We start from the raw sequence: 20,825 nt of genomic DNA on the forward strand, positions 1-20,825 counted from the left end.
TCCTTCCTTCCTTCCTTCCTTCCTTCCTTCCTTCCTTCCTTCCTTCCCACATTCCTTCCCTCCTTCTACCCATCCATTCAGTCATCCATCCATCCTAGAACATCTGAATAGCATAACTCCAAGGAGTACTAGAGTACAATGTAAATGGTAACCCCAGTATTTTTCACCCTTCATTCATCCCTTCATTTGTTATTATTTTTAGAAATGGCAATTCTTTTTTTTTTTTTTTTTTGCAACAGAGTCTTGCTCTGTCACCCAGGCTGGAGTGCAGTGGCATGATCTTGGCTCACTGCAACCTTTGCCTCCCGGGTTCAAGCGATTCTCCTGCCTCAGCCTCCTGAGTAGCTGGGATTATAGGCTCAACAGGCGTGCGCCATCATGCCCTGCTAATTTTTGTATTTTTAGTAGAGATGGGTTTTCACCATGTTGGTGAGGCCGGTCTCGAACTCCTAACCTCGTGATCCGCCTGTCTGGGCCTCCCAAAGTGCTGGGATTGCAGCGTGAGCCACTGCGCCCGGCCAAAATGGCAATTCTATATCAAAAAGAAGATAAAAGGGAGGCAAAGCGGGAGGCGAAGACAGAATGAGCTGCAGACTGAATGAAGTCTGGCAGACTGTTGGAACTGGGAGGAACCTCTCCCATCATCCAAGTCCAGTACTCCTCCATCTCCTGTGGCCAGGAAATAGTCCTGGACACTCATGGAGAGCCAATGGTGTCTCCAGGAGCCAAAATTCTTATGGATGCCTATTTTATAAAGAGAAAGCTTATCTTGGGTTGGATTAAAAGACTTTTCTTCTTTGATTTTTTTTATTTTTTATTTTTTTCTTACATTGAAAAATCTTTGCTCTTAATTACATTAACAGAATTACATGTTTTGCCCTATAATATACATTAGTTGAGGAATAATAACATCGACGTTATTACTGACAATGTGTTTACTGAAAATGGCTTAAGACTTTTTTGGCAGCTCTTTTTGTCTTTAGGGCAGACATAGAGGGAACCTACAGTCACATTTCAGTGCCTTAAAGTCACTTGGGGATGGTCTCTGTGTGATCATACCACCACCTGCATATGAACAGATTTGTTTGTTCCATTTGTCTTTTGGTTTATAGGGGCTGCCATAAAAACTTTCTAGTTTTGTTTTACAATTATCAAAAACATTTACATATGACAATATTGAATTTTACTTGAGCCCAGTGCTCCTGGAAAGCAGTGAAGTTTAAAGGAATTCCCCCTGCCAGGTGCCGTGGCTCAATCTGTAATCTCAGCACTTTGGGAGACTGAGGCAGAAGGATCCCTTGAGGCCAGGATTTCAAGACTAGCCTGGGTAAGATAATGAGATCCTAGTTCTCAAAACACTTTTAAAAGTTAGCCGGGTGTGGTTGGACACAGCTGTAATCCTAGCTACTCTGGAGGCTGAAGTGGAAGGATTGCTTGAGCCTAGGAGTTAGAGGCTGCAGTGAGCCATGATTGCACCACTGCACCCCAGCCTGGGTGACAGAGTAAGACCCTGTCTCATAAAGCAAAACAAAACAACAACAAAAAGCCAAAACAAGAGATTATCCTCACACTTTTGTTGTCCAGGAAAACAACATGCTGCAAAAAACCACCTTTCCCCATATGACTTTGCATTAGTCTGTTCTCATGCTGTTAATAAAGACATACCCAAGACTGGGTAATTTATAAAGGAAAGAGGTTCAATGGACTCACAGTTCCACATGGCTGGGGAGGCCTCACAATCATGGTGGAAGGCAAAGGAAGAGCAAAGGCACGTCTTACATGGTGGCAGGCAAGGGAGAGTGTGTGCAGGGGAACTCCCCTTTATAAAACCATCAGATCTCATAAGACTTATTCACTATCATGAGAACAGCATGGGAAAGACCTGCCCCCATGGTTCAGTTATCTCCCACTGGGTCCTTCCCACAACATGTGGGAATTATGGGAATTACTATTCGAGATTTGGGTGGGGACATAGCCAACCACATCAGACTTCCATAAGGCCCAGGGATGTCCCCCTTATTTATCTATGAAAGGCCAGTCACAGACCCTCCAAATTTCCATTCTTTGCCTCATAAATGATTAGCGGAATGGCCTGTTCCCACTGATCCATGGAAACAAAATGCTTGCTAGCCAGACTTAGGTAAGTTTCACTCCTTCCTCCTGGACCCTGAACTTTGACCAACTGTCAGCCTGAGCCTGCAGGCAGCCCCTCCAGAGCAGAGACGGCCTCAGGGTGACATTTTCTGATCTATTTATCTGATCATATCACCCTTTCATCCCACTTGCCACACCTGGCTCTTTCTAGCCTTGTTCTCTCTACAAAAGAGATCGTCTTTCCACCTAACCCTCAAGACCCTTGCAGATGGCATGGTAAAGCCTTCTCCATTTTGCAGTGGTCTCCATCCCAGCTCCTGTTGCAGTAGCCACTTTCCTTCCCTGCAAAAATCTTTCAAATAGGTCTCTCCCCACTGGGTCTGGATTTGTGTTTTATTTGACACGTGCTTGCAAAGTCAAATCTATAAGACGAGGCACATTTCTGAGCAGACGGGCTTTTATATCTATCTCCCACTCTCCTCCCCTGGTGGCTTCCTTCTCCCTGTAGGAAACTCTTTTCCTTTTCTTGGTTTATCTCTTCATTAAAAATACGACAGTAGGAGTCTATGTTGTATCCTCTTTCCTTTTGTTTAAGAACAGTGGTAGCCAATTATACCCACCTGCTTCCATTTGCAGGTAAGAGCCTCGCCCTCTTCAGCCCTCTGTGACTCTGAAAAGCCGTCAGCAAGGAGACCAGCGGCTGCTTTGCCCTAAGGGTTCTTGATGAGATGAAAGCACTCTGTAAACCAGTGGGCCTCAAACTGGAGTGTGCACCTGTCACCTGGGGGTCCTGTTCATAGATCCTACCCAGACTCCTAACTCAATAGGCTTGGCGCAGGGAGCAGGAATCTGGATCTCTCAGAAGTTCACAGGGCTGCTGCCTGTAGGGGTGAGGGTGTCAGACTTTGAAAACTACTGGTATCATCTCCCCTCAAGGGCAGGGCAAATGTTGGTGAGTATTAATAAAACTTCTGTACCACAGAATGCAAGACCTGGTTTGACTATAGACCCAGCCTGCCATTCCGTTTGGGGCTCTCTTTCTTTTTTTCTTTTTTTTGGGACAAAGTCTCACTCTGTCCCCCAGGCTGGAGTGCAGTGATGCAATCTCAGATCACTGCAACCTCCGCCTTCAAAGGATTCTCCTGCCTCAGCTTCCCAAGTAGCTGGGATTACAGGTGCATATCACCACACCCAGCTAATTTTTGTAGTTTTAGTAGAGTCGGGATTCCACTATGTTGGCCAGGCTGGTCCCGAACTCCTGACCTCAGGTGATCTGCCCACCTTGGCCTCCCAAAGTGCTGGGATTAGGCATGAGAAACGGTGCCTGACCAGGTTTGGGGCTTTCTAAGGCCTCTCTACTCAAAGTGTTGTCTGAGGACCAGTGGCTTCACCCAGGAGTACTTAGAAGTGCAGACTGTCCCCTACCCCAGACCCGCCGAATCAGATTCTAGTTTATCAAGATGCCAAGTGAGTCAGAACTCCTCAAGCGTGAAAGGTGCTGCCTTCTGCGCCTTCTGGTTTACCTGCCAGTAGTTTATGCCTCTAGAGTGCAAACTCTAGAACTCACCCCATGGCCTGCTGAATGGGTTTTTCCTGCTTTTTCCCCCAAGACAGTTAAGCCAAGTCCCCATGACAACTGGCCCACGCCTGGGCAATGTTTGGCTTGGTGAACTTCTGGGCAAAGTGGTACCAGGAGACCTGCCATGCTGCGGCTCAAGGGTCTATTCCCAGGGCCCCAGTTCTCCCTCCTCTTCACGGTCTCTGGGGATGGCAGGTGGATCCCAATGGCCTTAAGGACCGCCTCCCAGAGGGCTTCTGGCCTGGAGCTCTCTGGGGCCTGGGGATGATGGCTTTGAGCCTTTCCTGAAAATGAGTTAGATGGAGGCTCTTTTGGTCCCCTCACCAAATCCACGGTTGTTTGGTGTGGACAGGATGGGCATGGGCCTGAAAGGTGTGGAGGTGAGGGGTGGGTGCTCCTCCTGCCCAGCCCACTCCATCTGCCTGGGAAGGGGCCAAAGCTGCTGGGCAGGGCAGTGTAAATGGTGAGGGGGCTGGAGTCATGGGGCTGGAGTTTCTCCCGCTGACACCCTGCCTGTCCCAGGAGAGGCGGCAGCTTCTGTCTGCCTGGAGGCTGGCTTGGGCAGTGGAGGTTCTGGAGTGGTGAAAGCCCCAGAGACACAGCTGGGCCCTGCGGGGAGATCCTCCCCGTCCCTGTTCTGAGATCAGAGCATTTCCTGCTCCACCACTGTGTCTTCTGCCCTTGAAGGCTTCCCACATGGTTGGCAAATCCTCGGCCATGAGTTCCCTCCATTCTTCCATCCTGGGAGAGCCCCTTCCTCATCCCACCGTCACTGCCAGCCGGCCCCTCTTTCTCTCTGTCCAGTTCCACAGGGTCCCCCAGTAAGCAGATTCTTCCCCAGGCTCCAGGCCTGGCTGGAGTGTGGCTCCAGGCAGGGCTGGGTGTGAATAAGTGTGAGGTCAAGGCCAGGCCTCTGCTCAAAGCCAAGGCCTCTGTGCTAGGTGGCACATGAGTTCCCACTGAATCCTCCAGCAGCCCCATCACTGAGGTGTGATCCCATTTACAGATGAAGACACCGAGGCTCAGAGTGGCCTGTTTACGGTGATATCATCAGTAGGGTGTCGGCTGAGTCCAAGCCCTGCTCATTCTATTTATTGTTGTTTTTTTAAATTTTTACCTTTATTTTAAACATAAACATCTCAGAGTAAGCCCTGCTCATCCTAACAGCTAAGGCAAGTAGGTGGAGGGAGACGGAAGAGGTCTTGGGTCCCAGATCGGGAATCCCCGTTCCGAAGTGCAAGGGCCGCTGTGCCTCACTGGCTGCCCCATGTTCCAGCATGTGCCTGGCATGGTGAAGCCTAGACAGCCACAATGGCCCCCTCTGCAGAGCCTGCCTCTTCTGCATAAAACCGGGCAGGTGGGACCTACAAATGTGCCGTTTGGTGTCATGGTGCTGGCACTGACTCGAACCCTTGTCGCCCAGCTCCTCCTCGGTGCCAAGTGGCCAGAGAACTTTCTAGAACCATTTGCTGGGCTTGCGATCAGAAGCCAATGGCTTGGTAAGAATTCAGGTTTTCTTCGGCCCTGCCCACTGGAGCTGGGCCATCTGTGGGTAGTTCAGGGGGTGGTTGGTGTGGGGTCTGGATTTGGGTGGGTTCCACTGTCAACCTTAGGAAAGGGTTAACCCAAAGGCCACAGGTATCTTGGGGACAGCTGTCGTATGCAGAAGAAACAGAACAAGAGCTCAGCAGCAGGAGAGAGACGCCATGCTATTTCAATTAAGGAATTTATTTCTCTTTTAAAAACAACAAGAGTGGTTCCATCTAGATCCAGCGGCACCGTGACATGGTAGACGGAACACACAGAGCTAGAGCAGTGGGAGAATGGAAGCCGCTGCCTTCAGGAGTGACCGCCACCATGGAAATTTCCATTCATTAATGTCCAAATCTCCCTGAAAAAAATTAGAAAGTTTTGGATGCTAGAAGGATTATTATTATTTAACAACACCAACAGCCACTAAACTCGTCTAATTGAGAACACTTGCTTAGGGACTGTTACAAAAATGACTTCTTGATGGACTGGGGAAAGACGTCTAGATTCCACTTCGGGGGAAGTGTCTTTCTCTGCCAGGGAGAGCTGGCTTTTCCAATGTTTTCAATCACTGTCTCCGGCACAAGCCTTTATGTTTAGGCCAGGTGAGACACCCCCGGCCCGTGCAGGGTCTGACTTGCACACGCTGAGCTTCAACAGCTGGGTGGTGGGTGGGGAGGGCAGGTGCAGAAAGGGTCTCTGGGAGTGGAGGCTTTGCGATCGTGGTCTATTGTGATCAGGAAGATGGAAGCTCTCTGTGTTCGTAATTCACACAGCGATGTCACTTCCAAGTGCACAAGTTCTTCATACTCACTATCTTTCCACAGCCAGGGCTAAACAGTTCGAAGATCACATCTCAGAGTGTCGGGTTATGAAAACAGGAGACCACCTCTTGGAAATACAGGTACTCAGAAGGATGTGCACGCACACCAGGGGACCCCCGAGGACAGCTGAGTGTCACTCGGGCGTTTCCTCTTCGTCTCAGAGATTTCCGATTATCCAGGAAGCCACCGGCCCCTTTGGCAAGGCCTGGGATGCGAGGCTCAAGGAGGTTGCAGTGCCCCTCCGTTTTGAGGGCAGCGGCTCAGTGGGGAAGTCGATGGGTAGCTGGAACTGACAACCGAGCCTTTGGGGAAAGGACAGGGTGTGGGGGAAGAGGAGGGATTTCTAGAGTGGGGCCAGGCTCCTAGGAGAGGCATGGAGATTTCCCGGCTTCATGAAGGGAAGGCCTTGGTATCCCCAGGGGCTCACCTGGGCTCTGATCCTACGATGCTGTCAGTGCAAGGGCTGTGTGTGTCCCCAGGACTTCCCACCACGATTTGTCTCGGCAGCCGCTTGCCGATGTGTGTATGACCCAGGCCGCGCAGCTGTGTCTGTGGGGCAGGCCAGGCCTCCCCGCTCCCGCCCCTCCGAGCAATGCCTTTCAGGAAGCCTCCTGTGGCTGCGCAGGACACAGCAGCAACGAGCAGCCCTGGAGCCCTGGGTTCCTGGCCAAGGAAGAGGCGAGAATGGGCTGCTGTGGGGTGCGAGTGCATCCTCCGCAAGGCGGGGACTGGGTCTTCTTGCTATTCTGGGTGGTATTCTGGGTGCCCCCAAGGGACTCAATAAACACTTGTAGGTAATCATGGTGACCACGGCAGAGGCCGCCTCTGTCCAGCAGGGACAGCAGCTCATCTCCTGAAATGCAGATGCAGAGACACTTCCAAGAGACCCCATGTCTCACCTCAAAGGCACGAAGTCAGTGAACATCAGGTGAAAACAATGTCATGCCTGGAGCAAGAAAGGCTCTTCGGTGAAGAGCTCAAATGCATTCAAGAGAGTTAAATCCGTTCACTGTCCAAATATGCCTTATCCTGGACAGGTGGATGGGCGGAAGATGTCTGCTTTTAATTTTAAAATACCTTTTTAAAAAATGACCGCTATAGGCCAGGGACAGTGGCTCACGCCTATAATCTCAGCACTCTGGGAGGTTGAGGCAGGAGAATAGCTTGGGTCCAGGAGTTCGAGGCCAGTCTGGGCAACATGGTAAGACCCCCGTCTCTACAAAAATTTTTAAAAATTAGGCTGAGTATGGTGGTGCATGCCTATGGTCCCCGCTACCTGGGAGGCTGAGGCAGGAGGACAGCTTGGGCCCAGGAGTTCAAGGCTGCAGTGAGCCAGGATCATGCCACTGCACTTCAGCCTAGGCAACACAATGAGATCTTGTCTCAAAAAAAAAAAAAAAAAAAAAAATGTGGCTATAGAAAACAAGGTCAGAGGAGGGGAAGGGACAGGACTGGGGACTCAGCAGGGAGAAGGGCACTGGTCTAAAGACTTCCTTTCTCTTGCCACAAAGCAATGCATGAGCCAGAAGGAATAGGAGGCTTTAATAGGCCAAGTGACTCTGCCCCCGTCTCCTCTGTGCACTCAGGGAGGGCTGGTGGTGAACATGATGGAAGACTGAAGTTATCATAGAACCCACGCACAGGCCTTGTGATAGTACCACCAGAGCTCTCGTGACCTACAAACATGGCAGCCACACTTCTGTCATCCTTCTTGCTCCTTGGGGATTCTCTACTGCAAACGGACAGGGCACTGGTTTTCAGGAATAAAAAGAGGCTGCTTTCCAACACCAAGAATCCATTTGGTAAGGACTGAGCTGCTATGAACTGGGCAAGAGGAACCAACCTCCTGGATGGGGGGCTGGGGTGGTGGCTTGGGCTGGTGACCGTCCTAGGACGACGGTCCTTCTTTTCATCAAAAAATGAAGTTCAGCAAGAGCTTAAGGATCTTAAAATACCGTTCAAAGAGCTTTCCACTTCCTTGGAAAACTTGGATATGGCTGTATTTGTTTTGTATTCAGGCCAAGAAAGGTAATGGAAGGAGCCTCATAAAACAAGAGCTGGTCTTGAACAAAAAAATACTGCATTAAAAAGATCTGAGGGAAGCCCAGCTAATTCTTCTCCCCCATTTCTTTGTAAAAGGACTCAAAATGATCAGTCCCACAGACCAGGACTCTTTCAGCGGCACGCCCCAGGACCCAGGGGTAGAGTCCGGGGGGAAGGCATGGAAACCGGGCCTCGCAGCTGGTGTGCTCACGACTGTCCTCCCGACTCATGCTCAAATGCTGCCTGCGTCACCCAGAAAAATGTGTTTGGGACGATCACCCCCAAAGCCCCGCTGACGGCCACAGCAGGGGTGCTCACACTCCAGGGTCATCAGAGTGATCTGGTGAGCTTTTACAAGATGCAGGTTCCTAGTCACCACTCCCAGGCATTCCCATTCTGTGGTTTGGGGTGGAGCTTGTGAGTTCGCACTTTGACAGGGGGTGCAGGTGCAGCTAGGGCAGGGTCCGTATGGCGAGAGACCCTGGCAGCTGCTGGGCGGCAGAGTCAGATACCAGGGACTCAGCCAGGCAGGGGACAGTGAGATCAAATGTTCACCCTGTCCCGGACGGGACGTGGGAACAGACTGGCCCCTGGTCACTTCATGGAGGCAGAAGGAGGTGGCCAGCTGCTCCCTGGGGATGGACAGCCCTGCTACAAGGGTCTAGGGGCTGCCTTCAGAGTCCCCTGGGCCGGCAAAGCCACCAAGTCCTCTGGGAGCTCCTGCCTGAAACTGTGAAGTGTCCGAGAGATCTTGCCTCTGCCCCACCTTCCTGCGTGACTTTGTCTTGAGGTCTCTGGTGGCCCGGTCTCTCCTTGGGCCTCTCGTTTGCCCGGAGAGACTGCCCCATCCGTGCCACAGGGGCCAGCACATTGGTGGGGGCTGTGAAGGTCTCGAAACCCTGTGAACGTTTCAGGGACACGCCAGGTCCCTGGGCCAGCCTCCCTCCCCGCTAAAGACTCAGCGGTGCTCCGTTAGGATGAGCGCACGGACTCGCCTCCCAATGCTCCCACGGACCCCGAGGCTTTGGGACACTTGGGGTTTCCTGACGAATCTTTACGATCCTATGCTTCTGTTAAACATAGAACAAAAATCCCCCAATGCAAGCCTCTTGAAAACAACTGGCTTTAGCAGTCAGGACCTGCTTAGGAGGAAAGGGGCCCATCGCCCCCCAGGCTGTAAACATCGGGATCTGCGTGCCAGCCGCTTCCGGAAGGAAGAACAGACAGAGGTGGGTGCAACGGTGGCTCGGCGTGCCCCTTGAGGAGAAGGGCTCAGCCCAGACGGCTCCGAGGGCCCCAGGAGAGGACATTCTGGCTGGGAGGGAGAAGTCCCACGTGCGTCTGGAACATTTAATTCGGATCGTTCCAAGCCGACAGGCGGGTGATACCAATGTGAGGAAATGGCTCCAGGGATAGATGTGGGTAAATACAAGCAATCCTTTAAAGGTGAAGTGTGAATCACTTTCTACATTTAATAAAGACATTTTCTCATTTGAGGCTCTGGAAGTCTTGAGTCACATCTTTTTTTTTTTTTTTTTTTTTTTTTTGGTAAACCCCTCCCTGCTAAAATGCCTTGGAACACATGGCTTAACAGTGGCTGCACAGAAAATATACACCCTCAAAGTCTCACTTTCTTTAAATACAAATATACAAAATGTAAACTGAGACAGTAGAGAAATTTACAAAACTTTTCTTTAAAAATCATAAAGACAAAATTCAGTTCTAGTTATGACGCTATTAAAATACGTGCAAGTTGTCGTATCCAATTGGATTTCTATTGCAATGTTCACCAAAGACAAATCCAATCCGCCCCGGCTGAGGCCGCCTCGGAAAACAGACCTGAGTGGAAATTTCTTTGAGAAACCTCGAGGTTCTACGTCGACGGGATGGACGACCTCCTTCCCCAGCTCCTGGGGGGCTCCCCTGGCAGCCCCACCAGAGCAGAAGCTCCAGTACTTCCGCCTCTAAGGAGAAGGTCTGGGCTGGTTCCACTGTGGACTTCAAGGCCAGAGCCGAAACTAGCTGCTTCCGGTGGAGTTCGAGCTCACGTGGTTTGAGTTTATGTGGTGATTAAAATTGGTCTTGGAGCTGGGCGAACTCTTGGAATTGTTCTGATGCTGGGGTTGGGGTTGGGGGAGACAGGGGATGGAGAGAACAGAAGTCAGTCCTGGGAGCCCTGGGGAGGGGTCAGGGGCTGCCTCCACCAGCTCTAACCCTTGCTTTTCATGGCCTTTGGAAGTCTCCCCTCAGAGCCAGGTGCAAGGGCCGCCCCTGGAGGCACAGGGCTTTATCTGGTAAATGGGAAGAGCCAAGGAATTAACAGAACCTCCAATCAGGGTGGAGGCGGCCCCCCCCATAATATCCACCTTGGTTAAGCCTGCAGGCCTAGGGTTACACTGCCTGGGCTGGAATTCTCAGTCTGCGCCTCCCTCGCAGAGTGGCCTCGGGCATGCAATTCCATCTCCCAGTTTCCTCTCCTGTAACACACGAGAAGAGCAGCTTCCACAAAGGCAAAGGGTGGCTGGGAGGATACAATGGGGCCTCGTATGCAAAGGGCTCTAGCGAGGGCCCACCTGGGAAAGATGGGTGGTCTGTTCCCATTCCTCGGGCCCTCCCTCTGCATCCCGTGTGTGCTGGGCCCTTCATGTTGCAGAGGGGAGGAGGAGGGAGGCAAGGAACGTTTGCTTCACAGGTGCTGGTGCCCGCACCGCGCTAAGGGCCGCCACCCATGGCTCTAGGCAGCAGGCATTTCTATCCTGATGTTTCAGGCAGGCAAACTGAGGCGGGAGAGGTTCCATAAGTTTCCACATAACCAGGAAGTGTCAGGGCTGGGTTTGAACCCGGGTCTGTGAGGCTACATGGTAATTTCTCTTTCTAGGACCCAGGGTGTTCTCAGCATGCCCGGCCGTGAAGGGAGGGAGAGGCCATTTTTTCTAGAACTTCCATTTTACTTGACGGAAGCATTGAAGTGTTGTATTTTTATATTATCACTGGCCTAGTGTGCCTATCCTGGAGCTGGCTCTTTGGCGAAGGGAGGAAGGAGCAGAACCAGGTGGGGGAACCTCCCAGGCTCCAGGATGGGCACACTGGGCCACGGCTTCCTCAAGGGCCAGGCCAAGACGGGGTGTATGGTGGCCCCCTTCATGGTGTGGGGTGAGGTGGGGGCCCTTTCCCGGCATTTCCTCCACTGGCTCACACCAGCCCTTACCCAGGGCCAGGCTCTGACTCGTTTCCCAACAGCCCTGTCTCCTCTGGCTGCCAGCTAGAAGGCACAGCATTGGATGGGGGCCATCCCAGGAGCCGGAAGGTTCTGCGGGGTCAGCTTCTACCCCCAGTTCTCCCTGAGCTTATGATGTTCAGTCTTTACATGACTGAGGCTTCATAAGGACCAGAGAGGGCAGCGGTTCTCAACCAGGGGTGACTGTGGCCCCAAGGACATTCAGCAACGTCTGGCGCTTTTATGGGCTGTCATGACTGGGGAATGGGGTGTTGTTGCATCTGGTGGGTGGAGGCCAAGCTTGCTGCCTCAAATCTTGTGAGGCACAGGACAGCCCCGTGACAAGGAATTAACTGGCCCCAGGTGCCAATAGTGTCAAGGTGGAGAAACCCAGAGGGAGGGTGAATTTGGGCTGGCTCTGCCGTTCGGCCGTGGGGATCCCATCAGCTGCAGTGGGTGTCAGGGGCCTCAGACATATCGGTTACCCTCCAGGCTGCTACTGCCCCAGACTCCCGAGCCCTCCGAGGGTCTCTCCTGTGGGTCTTCTGGTTTCCCACGGAAGCGAGCCAGGGGTCTCGGGGCTGATGCCGGGACTCACCAGGCACAGGTGTCTCACCTGACGCTTGAAGATTCTCTGGAGCAGCCCTTTCTTTGGCGGTTCCGGAGGGTGACTTCTGTTCAGATCTGGCGAGAGGGTACCATTAGGTCCAAACACGTTCAGCTCCTTAAAGCATTCTGTTTCTATCATCTGGAGGGGCCGTGAGAAAAACACACAGGCCGTCACCTGGGGTGGTGAGGAAGCCCAGCAGCAGAGCCACTGGGGCTGACCCCTCCCCTGGCCTCACCTGCCCCTGAGCCACAACCCTTCCAGGTCTCGGAGGCTGGGCGAGGCTCCCCCTCAATGACCGGCCCGTGGTGGCCACAGCTCCCTGCCTGGCCACTGACGGCTTTTATGTGCTGCCTTCATGGAGAAAACAGAAACCGCGCGCTCATCCTCCTGCCGCCGAGCTCACATTCCTGACGCCTCCTTCGCCCCGTCAGTCCCTCCCTCCCAACCAGCGCCAAGCAAGTGGCCTACCCCGCTCACCTCATTCTGCCATGGGATGGACACAGAACCCGTGGAGAACTTGGAGTAGAAGTCGTCATCTGTGTGGTCCAGATTGACGCCCTTCACAGTGGAGAACTGCTCGATGTCCAGCACGTCCTTACAGTACACGGCGCGGGGCTGCCAGGGGCACAGGGCTGGTCACACATGTGTCCTGCCTGCGGCTCCAGTGGCCCCAAGCCCAGGCCTTGGGGTTTTAACGGGGGAGCAGAGGGGAGTCTGCCCAGGAGCCACCCCCAGAACTGCTGCGGGTGGTGGCTGGAGGGCGTGTGGCTCAGGCGCAGGTGAGTCCAGGGCAGAGGTTGGCCCCAGTGGCTTGGCTGGGCTTCCTGTCCACCTCGGATGACGGCCTGTGGTTCTGTTATGCGCGACCCCTCCAGGTGAGAGTGCCGCCCTCGCTCAGATCCGTGAAGGGGACCCTGGCCGGGGTGACACAAGAGCTCGGGGCACCCGGGCTCCTTTTGCCATCGCTCCCTTACCAGTATAGGACAGACATGGGCTGCAGTCCCAGCAGTGGGGCTTATGAACTTTGGGGAAGTCTCATATCCCCTGAGGTCTGTGTCCTGTTTCCTACCGGCAAAATGGGGACAACAAGGTCCCTCGTTGGGGCTGCTGTCAGTGCTGGCCACCGAGCCTGGCGCCCGTAACTGGGAGCTGGTATTATTATTGTACCAGGGCATATCTGTTACCTTACTCATCCCTCAACTGTGCACTGGGGGCCTGCTCTATGCCAGGGCAGAGATGAACCTGGGTGGACCTTGCCCTCTAAGAGTTCAAGGTTGGTGGGGGAGGCTTCCCAGAGGCTCCGGAGGTGAGGTCTTTACACAGACGGCCCCAGGTGGGGTGCCAAGGGATCCCCAGACCTGGTGACACATCTGTCACTGGAGGGTAGAGGCTACCTCCTGCTCACAGTCTCCTGACATGTGGCTAATTCGAAGGCTGTGAATCAGTGCACTGGCTCAGTGAGGGCTCCGCCATGCCAGGAAGGTTCTAGCAATGGTCTCAGGGCTCGGCACTTTCTGGGACTCTCCCCTCCGGTCTGCTCTGGTCTCCAGCTCAAGGCTCGAGGCCATGCTGTCCCCAGCAGAGCAAACCATGGGCCCAAGTGCAAGTGGGCGGAAGCAGGGGTGGGGGCAGGGGTGTCCGGGTGCAGAGCTGCCAGCCTTCTCTCGTTCGCAAAGCCCGGGGTGCCTGCCACCGTGGAACCCAGCGGACTTTTAGCTGGAAGCAAGACCACATCATTCACGCGGCCAGCGCAGAATGAAAACGCAGGGCCCATGTTGCACATTTAGAATTTTAAGATGGTAGCAGAGGGCACTGAGCCAGGTGTGGGGCCCAGCGTGCCCTAGGGGGTGCCCAGGTCAAGCTCACGAAACTGGCCCTGGGTGGCTTGCAGAGGAATGTTAAGAAATGAGTGTATTTTAAAAATCTGTAATGGAACAGGAAGTTATCTTGCACACCCAAACTCCTCTTTCATGGCTATTATTTCCTTGCAAAAGTTTCCTTTTAAAATACGTTGATTTTTATTTTTAAAAAGTGTCAACGGAAGTGAAAAAGATGATGTCACTAACAGCGCTTGTGGTTTAGCAACGTGGCAGCAGCCCCGACAGTGGTGTGGGGACAATTGTGGAGGCTGGTGGGGATGACCATTGGGGGCTGGCGGGGACAACCATCGGGGTCTGGCGGGGACGACCGTGGGGGGCTGGCATGCAGCCTGGGGAGGGCCAGTGGGGAAAAGGCAAAGTCCCCAGCTCACAGCGACTTCGCACTCCAGGGCCTGCAGCCTTTGCTCACCTGAGGCCTCAGATGCCAGGAATAGGGGCCCTGGGCCAGAGGGTACACGGTGGGGGGAGGGCACTGGCGGGCTGCTCTGTGCACCTTGTCAGGCTGTGCGCCTTGTGGGGCTCTGCTACCTCATCCTCCTAATGCCCTGATTCGAGATGGCCAGTGTCACTCCCAGGGTCAACTGTCCCTGTGTCCCGAGGACACAGGACTTTCAGTGCTAAAAGCAGGACAGTCCCAGGCAAAGCAGGACAGTCAGTCGCCCTGATCCTCAGAGCCGCCTCCTTCCACACGCTGCTTGTGGGGCCCAGAGCACTCTTCTCCAGCCGTGCCTGGGTGCACGCACGGAGGCCCTGCTACTCTCCAATCTTCCTTAAGGCTGCCTGTTCTCTTCTCTTGTGACTCATATTTCTACTTGTATTTAAGGGGTTTTGCTGACAACCCTCCTCCTTTTCAGACTGGAAGTTCCATGTAGGAAACAACCAACCGTTTTGTGCGCCATGGGATCTCCCTTGGGGCCTGGCATGGGACTTGGAGTGTGCTGGAAGGTAGAGAAATGGTTCCAAGGCCATGACTACTCTCAGCCCATCACCATAGCAACAGGTAGCCCAGAGGCCACAAGGATGGCCACCCGGGTTCAAACCTTTGCCACACCCCCAATCTGGGCGCCCACATCCTCTCCAATTTCGGACATCAGCCCAGTGGCACAACCATGATGTTCATGCAGTCGTGCTATGTGGTTTCCTGGAATACCAAGGAGTGGCCACTCCCAAAGCCCTCGACACTGAAAACAAACAACAAATAAACAACACACTCCCTGCGCGTGGCACTTCTCATAATAGTGACTCTCAACCCTGGCTGCACGCTAGAATCAGCTGGGGAGCTTTCAGAACTCCCGAGGCCGAAGTCTTACCCCAGCCTCCCTGGGCGCTGGGTCCAAGGCGAGTGTTGCTCGTGCGCCCCCCGCGGTTCCCCAGGCAGCCAGGGTCGAGAGCAATGCTGTGATTACCATTCTCCCCCTGCCTGCTCAAGCTCATCTGGAGATTGAGTTTGCAGCATTCAGTGACTTTCGCTATTTTTTTTTGAGATGGAGTCTCGCTCTATCGCCCAGGCTGGAGTGCAGTGGCACAATCTTGGCTCACTGCAACCTCTGCCTCCTAGGTTCAAGCGATTCTCCTGCCTCAGCCTCCCGAGTAGCTGGGATTGTATGTGCGTGCCACCATGCCCGGTTAATTTTCGTATTTTAGTAGAGATGGGGTTTCGCCATGTTGGTCAGGCTGGTCTCAAACTCCTAACCTCAGGTGATCCGACCGCCTCAACCTTCCCAAGTGCTGGGATTACAGGCATGAGCCACTGTGCCTGGCCCTACTCTTTACATTCTCAGTGGCCCCCGTGTTTCTCCAAAAAGCATTCCTTGATTACCCATCACACCCCCCCTGGCTGGACAGGGGCTGTGGTGTGGTTGCCATGGATACTGATCTGCACCCAGCAGCTTCCCAAGCCCGCTGCTATCCCAGAGGACCAGGGAAACCCCACCTACAGGGGGTGCCAGAGTTCCAAGGACGGTCCCCACCCGTCTCCACTCGGGGCGGTACTGGAAAGTGATAACCACTGGTTCTGCGGGAGGGGGATGCAGAGGCCCTGATTTGTAGCATTTGCAAATTGCTGCTGTGCAGGTGCCACCACTGGGATACTGTAAGCTGCTGACGCAAAGCCACTGGACACAGAATTGGGAAGAGATGTGCATATGAGCTCTCCGGAGATGCGGTAATTCGCCTGCAGCACACCACTGCTCCCACGGCCTCCACAGCCCCAGCCCAGCCCCCACCGCCAGCAAGGGGTCATTTGTGGGAGCGTGGCAGGAGCTGAGACACAGCAGGCCTTCCTGGCTTCTGACTCCCTGACTTCACACAGAGCAGGCCCTGAATTCACAGCTCGTATTCCACACAGATTACCCAGCCTCTGCCTGGTCTGCCTCTCTTGGGCCTCTGATCCAGCTGAGAGCTCATGATTTATTGACCATGCAGGGGACTTTCAAGGACAGTTCTACCTCAGCTGGAATCTTGCCTCACACACCGACTGGTGGACCTGGGGACCTCCTGGGAAGACATGACTCCTTGCAATGTAAGCTGCTGGGGGAGGGGCCTCTTTTGTTCCTGCCTGGCCCAGAACCTGGCGTCTGCAGTAGGTGCTCAATGCATGCACGCTGGTCAAGGTGAACTGAACGTGGTGGCCCTCAATGCTCTTGGAAGCATTCCCCATTCAGTTCTCATTTCACCCTCAAATCTCCCAGGCAGGCGGGAGTCGTGAGTGTTACTGGCTTCATTGGTCAGGGAGGAAACTAATGCTTAGAAGGAATCTGTCCCGGACTCCCAGACCTGGGAAAGTGCCCAAGTCTTTGGAAGCCAGTGTGGGCTCCCCGGCCCATGCCTCTTCTGCACTGCCTGGCGTGAAGTTCATCTGCAGCTTAGGCAAGGAGTGGCTGGGAGGGGACTCTTTGGTCCCCACAAAGACACGATGTGCCCCACACTCTGCACCAGCTCACTGTGAAGCAGCATTGGGGGGCAGCCCTGGGTACCCTGCGAATGGAGCTGCTGGGGGCTGGGGGATGCTACTCACGTCTGGAACGAAGGGAGGGTCCAACATCCCAGCTTCTAAGCGCTTGAAGTTCATGTTCCTGAAGAAGGGGTGTCTCTTGACCTCTGCAGCCCCCTCCTCCTGGCAGCCCAGCCTCTGCTTGGCATCTTTGGTGAGCAGCTGAAACAGAGAGAGCCCTATGAAGCCACCGGGCCTCTCCTCCTGCCTGAACCTCCTGCCTCCACAGTGTGCCACGCACAGGCACCCAAGACAGGCTGCCCCACCCTGCAAAGGTCTCGCTTCAGGGCTGCCTCTGAGTCCTGGCATGCATCTGTGCTCACAGCTTCGCAGCCTGGCTAGATGCCTGATGGGACGGGGAGCAGGAATCTTGTGTTTCTCCCAGGACTACAGACCTCGTTCCTGGGTTATGGTGGGCACTCATTAATGGGTGTCGAGTCAATGTCACCTCTTCTGTGTAGGGTAAGCAACAAAAGGCAAGGACTGCGTCAATCGCTCTCTTTTGTTCACATACTCGGCTAATTTGCAGACTTGCACCTCCTGGGTGCAAGCCCCTTCCTGGCAGAGGGAAGACACTGCCGAGGGGCTTGGCCTCTAGGAGTGCTCAGACTCATGGGGGCTAATCATGCTCAGAGGACACATCAAGGTGATACAGATCGGGCACCCCGGGGCCAGGAGGCATGACTGGCTGCCAGCTGGAGGTCAGGGAGCTGCATGGGGAAGGGGTATGTGAATTGAGTCTTGTAGGACAAATAGGCTTTCAAGGTGTGGGTGTGGGGAGGGGTACACAGGTAGAGGGAACTGCGCCAGCAAAGCAGAGTGGCAGGGCATGCAGGGTGTGTCTGGGGAATATCCAAAACATGTCTGACTTAGAGAGCAGGGGGAGGGTGCGGAGATCAGCCAGGGGGAGGGGCTGGTGGGGGGAGATGATGGAGGATCAGAGATGGGTCAGGGGGAGGGGCTGGTCGGGGGAGATGATGGAGGATCCTGAAGGCCAGGTCGGGCGGTAGGATTTTCATCGGCAGGTAGAAGGAGCCAGCGATGGCTGAGGTAGGGGAGTGTCTTCATCAGAAGCAAGAGGCAGGAGGGTTACCAGGAGAGGGAGAGGCTTTGGGTGCAGACACCCGGATGAGATGGGATGTGGCTGTGAATGAGGCTAGAGGGCTGGAGCTGTGCAGGGGGCCTCAACTGGCTGTGGCGGCCACTTGACCGCAGGGCCCTGGCCCCCCTGACCTGCACTCCCAGCACCCCAGCCTCGTGATTCTCTCTTCTCCTCTGCCCCACTAAGCACTGCACCTGTATGCAGTTGGTGTCTACTAAATGTCTGCTTTGTGGCTAAAATCTGGAGGAGCAGCCTGCATGGGGGGAGGGGCGCAGCCTTGTTTTTTCCCAGTGCCCCGTGTGCTTTGCTCATATTCATCCCACGTACACTTCCTGCTGGCTGCTGTGGGGCAGGCGCTGCGCCGGCTGGGGACGCTGGGGCGAGTGAGTAGCCAGATCGGCCTCCTGGGTCTCAGGGTCTGGAGGGGGCTGCCCCCCAAACAAAGGAATCGAAGGTGGTATCAGGGCCGGCACCAGGTTCCACCCTTGAAAGGACTAAGCAGAGAGCTCAGTCGCTCACAGCGTCACCCTCTAATGCCCCCATGGGCCGCCGGGCTGGCAGCTCAGGGTCTGGTGCTCATGCCTCTGTTTCTCTCTCTGGGGGCTTCACTGTTTAACAAAGCTCAAGCACTGGGCTGGGCTGGGCCCAGGTGCTGCACTGTTCTAAGTAGTCCCTCAGAGGCAAGTCTCCTTCTGCAGAGGCTGCAGTGGCTGGCCAGGAAGATGGCACAAACGAGGGCGAGAAAGGCGAGGGGTGGGCTAGGTGAGCCGGGCCAGGCTATGCGTCAGCTCCTGCCAGGTGGGACGGCAGGCAGGGCCTGAGGCTTCTGCTTTTCAAGAGAAGCCAGAAAATCCAGGTTATTATATGAAATCTCTACATTTTTAAATCTTGGCAATGAACCTACCATTTACTTCTTTTGAAACACCCTGTGCAGGCTGAACCGAACACCCACCGACATGTTGCCGTTTGAAACCCCGGCATCCGGTCAGTGGTTTGCAGCCATGTCGTCAGGTAAGGAGTTTGCAACCATGCTATCAGGTGGACACCAGGAGAAGTAAGAGGAAGAGAAGGTGAGAGCTGGGATGGGTGGGGCAGGCACAGTGGGCTTCCTGGAAGAGGAGTACAGATGGGCTGGAAGGACAAGTGAGACCAAGATGGCTGAAGGGCAAGAGGGAGCTGGAGGGGGGCTAAGGCCCAGTGCTGGGACTGAGCAGAGGCTTGGGGAAGATGGAGGCTGAGGTCTGGGCCCGTGGACTGGGCTCAGGGGACAAAGAGGTGAGATGTGTGAATTTCTGGGCTCCAGAGGAGGGCGAGCAGCTTCTGTGGCTGCTAAGGTAGAATGGGGGACAGACCTGGGGGCCAGAGACCAGCTTCCTCGCCGATTGTGGAGGGGCCCTTTTGGGTAGGCTGGGCTGGAGCCACCAGAGCCTAGAAATAGCCCTGTGAACCCGGGGCCTGCGAGCTCTCCTGGCAAGTCAGGCCCTGCAGTGTCCTGAGCTGCCGCCAGCTGGAGGGCACAAGGTAGGTCTGGATGCCAGAGATGCTGCAGTCAAGGGCGTGAAGGAGGCCTAAGACCAGACTCCCAAGACCCAAGATCATTTGTAAGGGAAGCCGCAGCAAGGCCAGAGGCTTCCAGAGGACAGTGGTTTTGTACCCACCGGACAGGTCCTCCGGGAGCAGCAGGCTTTCTCTCAGTGTCCACCAGGGGGCAGCAGAGGGACAGCAGCGCCCTGGTCCGGGGTGCCGCGGGAGATCCCAGCTCCAAAGCCAGGGGCCAAGGTGGGTGACTGGGGTCCGGGGGTGAGACTGGGGCCCTTTCCACCTCGTCATCCTCTTAGTATGTCCCATATCCCTGCTGAGATCTCTCAAGACCTGCTTCTCTGATTGCCTGGCCCTGACCTGGGACATTTGGTGATGCTCTGCCCATGGCTGTCTGACCCCGTCTTCTTTCCCTTGTCTAGTTTTGTCGCATCTGACAGATATCTCCCAATGAGACAGCCAAGTATGGCTCGCACCCACGTTTCCATGTACTCAACCAGTGCTGCACTGCTCCTCTGGTTCCCCTACCCTAGCCCTGGCTGCGATGACCATGTGGCTTTCTCTGAGGCCCCAGCTCACAGCGGGCCAAAACAGCTGTGGGGTTAGGGTATGGGTCTGCTGTACACACAGGCCTTCTTCCCACAGCTCTGTGATGTGAGGATGAGGCTGGTGACAGGAAGGGGCCGAGCAGAGGTGTTTGGCTGCAGGAGAGGGGTCTCTGGGGTGAGGAGCCGAGCCAGACCCTCTTGGGGCCGCTCGCAGCACAGCCTCAGGTCTTCCTGAGCAGAAGCACTGCAACTTTTAATCAACTCCCGGGCCTGCTGCTTCCTGAACTCCGGGAGTCGCCTGGGCTGTCAACGCACACGCTGAACCTGCCCCCAGAGTCCCCGCAGATGTAGAGGGGTGGGAAGTGTGGTTTCCCCCTCCCAGACCCGGCCTGCCCATCTGTGGCTCCGGGTCCATGGGGCTCCAGGGAAAGAAGAGGAAGTCTGGCTGGCAAGTGTGGAGCTGGGTGCTCTGGCCCTTCCTGTCCCTGTAAGGCTGGCATTAGAGGGCAGCTGCTTGCAGTGGCGGTGCCAGCACAGCTGTGCTGGGGACCATAAGGAGGAGGGCCCCAAGGGGGCACGGCTGGACTTGGGGGCTGAGAGCCAGGCAGGAGCAGAAAGTAGCCATCTCCCCAAAAAGCCACTAGTCCTGGTTCCCAGGAAAGGGCCTGAGGGCCGGTGTCGGGGGGCCCAGGGGCAGGGCGGGCACGGGCAGGCTCCACTCCCACATCCCCCACTTCCAATGGCTCCTGTCACTCCTTTATCTGGCTTCCAGTCCCCACATCTGGCCCCACCCACCCAGCTGTGTGACCGTCACTCCCACCATGCCCTGCCTTTGGGTGGGTCAGACCTCACTATCCCTAGAGCCTG

At 54.9% G+C, this 20,825-nt stretch overlaps 1 protein-coding gene across 4 annotated transcripts in view; it reads right to left on the reverse strand.

Annotated features, from left to right (window-relative positions):
* Nucleotides 1–5,385: 5,385 nt before the first annotated feature.
* GRK5 (G protein-coupled receptor kinase 5) overlaps nucleotides 5,386–20,825 on the reverse strand; it is a 255,238-nt gene continuing 239,798 nt past the window's right edge. For 2 of the 4 annotated variants that reach the window (XM_023224348.2, XM_023224351.2), the window contains exons 13-16: nucleotides 16,794–16,931; nucleotides 12,375–12,512; nucleotides 11,904–12,035; nucleotides 9,578–10,187 (exon numbers count right to left, since the gene is read on the reverse strand). In XM_023224348.2, coding sequence (XP_023080116.1) covers nucleotides 10,089–10,187; nucleotides 11,904–12,035; nucleotides 12,375–12,512; nucleotides 16,794–16,931 — 507 coding nt within the window. In that variant the 3' untranslated portion in view covers nucleotides 9,578–10,088. Of the gene's footprint in view, nucleotides 5,565–9,577; nucleotides 10,188–10,436; nucleotides 10,548–11,903; nucleotides 12,036–12,374; nucleotides 12,513–16,793; nucleotides 16,932–20,825 lie in introns of those variants that run through there. The other 2 variants (XM_023224350.1, XM_023224349.1) reach the window with 2 other exon arrangements.

The sequence above is a fragment of the Piliocolobus tephrosceles genome, chromosome 9, assembly GCF_002776525.5.
Source record: "Piliocolobus tephrosceles isolate RC106 chromosome 9, ASM277652v3, whole genome shotgun sequence".
In the NCBI taxonomy this organism is placed as follows: domain Eukaryota; kingdom Metazoa; phylum Chordata; class Mammalia; order Primates; family Cercopithecidae; genus Piliocolobus; species Piliocolobus tephrosceles.